Source organism: Apodemus sylvaticus, chromosome 14 (assembly GCF_947179515.1).
Source record: "Apodemus sylvaticus chromosome 14, mApoSyl1.1, whole genome shotgun sequence".
Lineage (NCBI taxonomy): Eukaryota > Metazoa > Chordata > Mammalia > Rodentia > Muridae > Apodemus > Apodemus sylvaticus.
This window is the reverse complement of record NC_067485.1, coordinates 55,278,629-55,286,448: the sequence shown is the minus strand read 5'-3', so window position 1 is coordinate 55,286,448 and position 7,820 is coordinate 55,278,629. Positions and strand designations below refer to the sequence as shown.

Below are 7,820 nucleotides of genomic sequence, written 5' to 3'. Positions count from 1 at the left end.
AAAGTTTGCCCACTGCAACAGCTGCCTTGAGGCTGCAGACGCAATATCCAGTAATCCAAGTGGACAGACGGAAGTGGGAGGAGTTAAGGCTGGGGCGGAGCTAGCGCTTGGAAGGAGGTAGGAGGATTTACACATATCTGCCCCTGCGCAGGAGCCACGCGAAAAAACTCCTGCGCTCCAGGAAGTGCGCAGATGCAGAGCCACTTCTGGGCGGAACCAGACGCTCTGTAGCTTCAGCTGCCCAAACATCCTGTAGGAGAGGGAGGCGTGGTCACGGAGGTGCGCATGCGCTGGTCGCCTTTGCCGACACAGGGCAGCACTGACGGGCACGGGGGCAGGGTCGGAGTAGAGCGGGCACAGGATGGACGAGGACGTGCTGACCACTCTGAAGATCCTCATCATCGGCGAGAGTGGGGTGGGCAAGTCCAGGTGAGGCGGTGTGCGACGGGCCCTCGGCCTCTGGGCTGCGGGCTGCCCTCCCGGAACGGTCGCCTCGGCCCTGCTGGCTCCGCCCTGGCCGGGCGCGTCCGGAGCAGGCCTCGCAGCAGGGTTTCTTACTTCTGGGAGTCTCAGCTCGGGCCTGATGTGGCCAAGGCGACCCGAGCCCAGCTGGCCTGTCACCCCTAGAGTCCAGCTTGTCTGTCTTCCCAAGAGTCCAGCCTGTCTGTCACCCTAGAGTCCAGTCACCCTGTCTACCCCTAGAATCCAGCTGGCCTTTCACCCCAAGAGTCCAGCCAGTCGTCACCCCAGGAGTTGAGATCAATAGTAACTTTTTCACTTTGTGATTTCCATAGAACTGTCCTTCAAATACTTAATGTTCTACACAGAAACTTTGGTGACGTCTTAGGTCACATTCCTGGCCTATTTTAGCGCAGCCTATTGTTGCATTAATTAATTAATTAAGTTCATAGTGAAAGAACTCTTTCAAGCAATGTAACTGCTTGAAAACGACTTTTAAAGCACAGGGTACTAGAGCAATGGACATCTTTAAGTGAGATTGTCCTTGCCTTGCCACGTCATATAGACATGAAAGAAAAAACACTGTATTGCCTTCTACACTTTGACTCTATCTTTGGGGAGGATTAAATTGGCAGTGGAGTTGTGTATTAGGTCAGAGGTGGACCTAGGTGGGTGTTGCCAGAGGTTATGCTTTCATCCGGGTCTGAACAAAGTTCTTCAGGTGAAGTCATCCTCACCCTCTGATTATGAATAAATGTTATTTGAGCTTCTCTTGATCTTTAAACACTATTTATGTCCTAGAGAGCCTTTTAACACTTTATTTGGGTTTAGTTTGTGAGATCTTTCAAATAACTTTAAAGCACTTCATAAAGATTTAAATCTTTAGGTACTTAAAATAATGTGCAATCTTAAGAAATAAACCCAAATCTTCCTGTATTTTTGAAAGTTTGGCAATCTGTTTTTATTGTTTGTTCCTCTTTAATAATGTATATTGTTAGTGTCCTGTCATGACACGCTTCTGGGTATCAAGGAACAAATTTGAGGAACTTTCTATAAAAAGAGTAGTGTGTGTTCAGGTGATGAAAGAAATCTTTGTGATTACATTTTGCACATTCTTGATTGTTAAAACATTTATGTACTGGATGTAGTTTTACTAGGAATCACCTTCATGATTTTTCTTTTTACCATTTTTACTTGTGAAAGAGCTCATATTTTGTTTTGTTGCTTTCTGTCTTTTGAAGTAAAGTGTGATTGAGGCAGGCCTGGAAAATTTTATGTGACTTAGCTGGCTTCAAAGTAGGAATCCTCCTCCCTCAGCCTCCAGAACACTAAGATGACAGGCATGTATCACCATGCCTGCTTAAAGCTTGTTTTTGAAATCAAGAATAACAGGTTGCCATCCCAACCCAGTATGTGGTTGGTTGAGACAGTGTATTAAGTGGGTGAAATTGAGGTTTGTTAGGATTTTCTAGAAGGCCAGTCAGGTACAGTTGACTCCATAACTGGAGTTCCTTGTATTGTTTTTATTTTATTTAGTTTCTAGAGACAGGTCTGGTTACATCGTCTGACTGGCCCAGCACTTGCTGTGTATGTTTGTATGGCATTTACAGTTCTCCTACCTCAGTGTTAGGAACATAGGCAGGATACACCAGGCCTGGTTTTGATTACCCTTTTAAAGTGGGGTGAATGGATTTCTCTTCTGTTTAGACCCCAAGACAATCTTACTAGAGTCAAATGTAATTAAAACTTTTCTTTCTTTTTTTAAGTACCTAATGATGAATTATGAATTGCTCACTGAAAAATTTTAACAATTTGCCCATTTAAAACACTATTGGAACAAACATGGTAGCACATGCTTTTAATCCCAACATTTGGGAGGCAGAGGCAGGCAGATCTCTGAGTTTAAGGTCACTCTTCTTCCTGGTCTACAGAAAGAGTTCCAGGACAGCCAAGGCTGCACAGAGAAACCCTGCCTCTGAAAACAAAACCACAGCAACAACAAACCAGTATTGAGTTAGGGAAGTAGGGTAGTTGTCTGTGATGTACTGTGGAGAACAGAAAAGAGCCTTTATGACTTATCCTTGTGTTTATTATAAGAATAAATGGCTCTAATAGAAGCTTCTGTCTTTGAAGGCAAATCAGCAGAGAAATATTTGTCATAGACATAATTCTTGAAGGGTCATTCTAAACAGCAGGTGTTTCTGTTTCTTTATGGAGCTAGATCAGTTGAGGTAACAGGAGTTGTTGAAGAATTACACAACAGAGGGTAACCTTAATCTGAACAAGTGTGATTTTGTAAGTTGGTTGTAGGCTGTTTGAAAATGACAAGAGGCATGAGCTGAGGATTGTGAAAGATGTGTGCTCCGTTTGGAGCCTTGCATATGATAACAGCCTGGCTGGAACAGAACCTCAAACATCCTTAAATGTACACTTCAGGGCTATGTGTCTGTGGCTCAGCTCGGTGAGATACAAATGTAGCAAAGTGTATCAGGTCTGGAATGAAATACAGAAATCTGTTGTGTAAATTGCTATCCATTCTACAGTCCTTCCCCCAATTTTCTAAGTGGATTTTATTTTTTCAGTAGGAAATATAGATGAGCTATAATCATAGTATTTTTCTAAAGATTTATTTATTTATTTTATGTATGAGTACACCATTGCTCTCTTTAGACACACCAGAAGAGGGCATCAAATCTCATTACGGATAGTTGTGAGTCACCATGTGGTTGCTGGGAATTGAACTCAGGGTGCTCTTAACCACTGAGCCATCTCTCCAGCCCACAGTATTTCTTCATTGATCTTAAATACTTATTTTTATTTGTGTGTTTGTTGAGTGTGTGAGTGCAGGACCCCTCAGAAGCCACAAGAGGGTGTGTGTTCCTCTGGATCTGGAGTTACAGGAAGGTATTGAACTGTGACTGTGGGTGCTGGGAATGGAATGGGTGCTCTGTTAGAACACCAGGTTCTCTGTACCACCTAGCCATCTCTTCAGTCCCGTTCCCACTTTTATTTTTTAATGTTTTGGGTAGACACTCTTGGCCCAGGCTGACCTGGAACTCACCGTGTAACCCAGGCTGGCTCAAACTTGGAGTAATTCTTTTTTCTTGTTCTGCTTTGTTTTGTTTTATTTTTGCTTCAGCCTTCCAAGTTCTAACGTTTCAGGCATTGCGCTCTTCCCCCTCCAGAAAAAGTCTGCCTTCTTCACACTGCTTATTATAAATTTAATAATGTCTACCTGGTACACTCTTCCTACATACAGAATATTTTCCTCCTTTAACATTGAAAATAGCAATGTTTTATGTAAATATAATATGTAAGAATAGTGAATTCTAATTATGGGGGGTTATGAATTCCTTCATAATCACTGTTTCATAGAGAAATAGATTGTGCCTATACAAATGCCTGCATACAGCTTAGATTATATTTAGGGCTGTTGGTATATCTCTGGCTATACTCAGGGTTTTGCTTCATATGGTACCAATTCCCTGTCTTTGCTGGCAGAGTACCTTTAGTGAAAAGGTCTCTCGTAAGGAAGGCCTAGCAAGTGCAGACGAGACAGTTCAGGCTCAGGGTCTGGCATAGTGTTGCTAAGCTCAGTTAAGATTCTCAGTCCCGTCCTGATCACCTGCATACTTTATAGTATTGCTATGACTGCTATTATACAAGGTAACATTAGCCTACGTGTGTGTGTGTGTGTGTGTGTGAGTGTGTGTGTGCGCGCGCGTGCGCATGTGTGCAGGGTTCTGCATGTAGCCCTGACTGTCCTAGAACTCCATTGTGTAGATGGGGCTGGCCTGTTGGGACCTGCCTGCCTCTCTCTCCAGAGTGCTGGCTAGCCTTCATTTTTTGTCGCAGTATTTTCTGTGATGACCCAAGTATTCTTAAATTCTAAGTAGCTGGGGCTTTGGGATAAGATGTCTTATACAAGTAGCTATTACGAGTCAAAAGTTTATTTATTATTTTTAATGTTTTGTTTTTGTTCTGTTGAGACAGGGTTTCTCTGTACCCTGGATTACCCTGAAACTAGCCTGTAGACCAGGCTAGCCAAACTTAGAGATTCAGCTTTCTCTGACTTCAAGTGCTAGGATTAGAGACATACACTACCATGCCCTGGAAAAAAAATTATTGAAAATATTTTTTAACATATTTTGTTCATTTTTTTCTCTCCTGTCTTCTCCCATATCATTCCCACCCCATCTAATTCAGTGCCTTCTTTCTTTCTTTAGAAAGAAAACAGACAGGTCAGTAAACAAATCAGAGTTAAAAAAAGGGCACAAGAAACATACACACACTATAAAAACACAGAATCAGAACCTCTGAGTTATAAGCAAAAGACCAGTAAAAATAAAACAAACAAACAAACTGGGGGAAAAAATCTCCCAAAATGCCATGGAGAACATTTTGTATTGGCTGTCTGCTTCCAGGTCTGAGCCCTCGCTTTTAGTGGGTTCATATGCCCAGTGTCACTTAACTTATATTCAAAGTAAATAAAAAGTTATGTCCAAGTGTTAAGCAGAAATCACTGGATTTTGACCATTCTTTGTTACATTGACTATATTGTGTCTGTTTCATAGGAAGTAAAAGAGCAGAACCAGGAAAAAGAGAGTTAATTTTTGACTATAATTGATAGTGCTGGTTTGGAGACAATCAGGAAGCTGTTGTGTTCTGTGGGGACCTCTCTAGCAGCAGTAATCAGAGCCTATTGAGCTGTTTGTCGGGGCTCTCACTGAGACTCCGGCTGGTGGAAAGATTTACCTCAGTAGGCAGTGTGCAGGAGACAGTTAGCTTTGTAAATGTGGGGTTTACTGAAAACTTACAGAGTTTATTCCTGAAGAGCCTGTAATTAGGGACACTGCTTGCTAGTGAGTCAAGCAGGACTGGGACCTGCAGAGCCACAGCAGGCCTTTCGCATCTCTGCCATCAGCCCCTTATCCATTCTGTTACCCTGTTTACGGTCCTTCTGCTCACTCTTATTGCCAGTTATCTGTTGATTCCCTGCATTTTGGTCAAGGCTAATAATTTTTCAAACTGTAGCCCAGTTCTTGTCATACTTTTCCTTAACAGCTCTGTGCTGTTGCAGTTGCCTGACTGGGCCTTACCCAGCATCCACCTGGCTGTCATCATTCGCCCTCTGTTTGATACATACCTTGATGTTTTATTCCTTTTTACTGTTTGCTCCAACCTTACTGTTTTTATTTAATGTGAAGTAGTGAACTATTGATTCCAAGAGACTATTATTCCTATACCAGCAATATCAGTGTAAAATATCACAGTGTCATTTTTCTGAGAAGAGCACATCAATCAGATTTGAACAAAAAGCAAAGTGTTGGCTCTTTGGGGACTGTGTAGGCTCGCATAGGGCATATACTTGTTAGTGGATTGCTTTAGTCCTGGGAGTCTTGAGAAGTTACAGTTCATTATTGCCTTTACAATATGCTAGTTCCCCTGCAGACCTACATCAGCTCTACTGTCTGTATCTAAGTAATCATATGTGATAAGATAAAATGTCAGCATATATATCAGATGATTAGAAATAAACAGTTAAACTCCTAATCTAACCTGTTTTTAACTCTTTTAGCCTGCTCCTGAGGTTCACAGATGACACCTTTGATCCAGAACTTGCAGCAACAATAGGTGAGCTAAGTTTAAAAGTCTTGTAGAAATGCCACACGTTTGTCCTGTGGGCTCTGTTTGGCTTTACCTTGCCCCCTTTTCTCAGCAACTTGTACTTTCTGTGGAGACCTTGTCTGTAACACTTAGCTTTGGAACCCATAAAGCCTTGTCTTTTGTCATTTCATTAGTACAAATGATTGTTTGCACATACATTTCATTCCAGTACTATGGATTGTTTTTTATTTTGCAGCACATAGTAGTAATTGGAATGTTTATTGCATGTCAGCCACTATCATTACAGTGATACACACACAATACAGGCTTGGTCTCTGTTACTCTAACCGCAGAGTCTGTTAATTTATACATTTAGTGTATACTTTTAACTTATGTACTTGATAACAGTTATTAGTTATTTGGAGTAGTGGTACCCATATAGATGGGTCTCTGTTCACGTGTGAGTGTATAGATGCATGGAGACATGAAGTTGACACTGGGCATTTTTCTCTATTGCCTCCACCTTAGTCATTGAGATAGGACTTTTCTCTGAACCTGAAGTGCTCTGATTTGGCTCAACTGATGATCAGCAGGTCCTGAGATCCTTTGAGTCTTTCTCCTAAAGCTGAGATAACAGTCACAAGCCACTGTGCCTTTACGTGGGTGCTAGAGATACAGACTCACGTCTTCATGCTTATGCAGTGAGTATGTTACTGAGTGAACCACTTCCCCAGAGCCCTAGACTTTTAAAGAATCTTAATGTCATTGTGAGTGAAAGTAGGACATTCCTTTAAACTGGCTTTGTTTTAATTTATTGTGAGATAACTTCAGGTTTAGAGGGGAAGTAGAGAATTCTATAGATCCTACTTGTTCTCTACATTTTAATATTTATCACTTTTGCTTTATTCTTTGTGTATGAGCATGTGCACATGTGTACACATGTGTGCTTGTGAAGGTGAGAATACAGTCATCATTCTTCAGGCTCTTGTTTTTTTAAGACATGGTTTCCCCTTGGCTGTGAATTTGCCAAAGAGTGTGGCTGGCTGGTGAGCAAGCTCCTGGGTCTTAGGGTTTCTGTGCCTGTGATGAACTCCAGGACCAAAGCAGCTTGTGAGGGAGAGGGGAGGGAAGAGGAGGGGAGGGGAGGGAAGAGGAGGGGAGGGGAGGGGAGGGGAGGGGTTATCTTGCCTCTCCTTCCACATCCATCATGGCCGTGATCCAGGAAAGGTGGGGCAGGAACTCAAACAGAGTCGGGACTTGGAGTCAGGAGCTGTTCGGAGGCCATGGAGGACTGCTGCTTGCTGGCCTCCTCCTCATGGCTTGCTCAGCCTGCTTTCTCATACACCCAGTATCACCTATCCCGGGACGGCGCTGCTCACAGTGAGCAGGGCCCTCCCACGTCAAACTTTAATCAAGAAAACACTCCATAGGCCCGTCTGGCAGGGGCATTTTCTCAGTTGAGGTTCCCACTTCCCAAACAACTTGTGTCAGGTTGACATAAAAGTAGCCAGCACAACTTTCCAAGTACTAGGATGACAGGTGTGTACTACCATGCCCGGGTCTTAACTGGGTCTTGGGGATGGAACTCAGGTCCTTATTATGTTTGCAGAGACTTAGCCATCTCTCCGAACTTGCTCTATCGTTCTTATGTTGTATTGCACACAGGATCTGTTTTAAATAATTGCTTCAGAATGTGCTGCAGACTTGTCTTCAATATCTTAAGCATTTTAATGTATGTTTCCTAAATGAAAGAA

At 42.6% G+C, this 7,820-nt stretch overlaps 1 protein-coding gene across 1 annotated transcript in view; it reads left to right on the top strand.

Moving 5' to 3' along the window:
* The first annotated feature begins 261 nt into the window (after positions 1 to 261).
* Rab18 (RAB18, member RAS oncogene family) overlaps positions 262 to 7,820 on the top strand; it is a 31,993-nt gene continuing 24,434 nt past the window's right edge. Inside the window, exons 1-2 of the mRNA XM_052156954.1 lie at positions 262 to 429; positions 6,038 to 6,093. Of these exons, the coding sequence (XP_052012914.1) occupies positions 362 to 429; positions 6,038 to 6,093 (124 nt within the window). The 5' untranslated portion in view covers positions 262 to 361. The remainder of the gene's footprint in view (positions 430 to 6,037; positions 6,094 to 7,820) is intronic.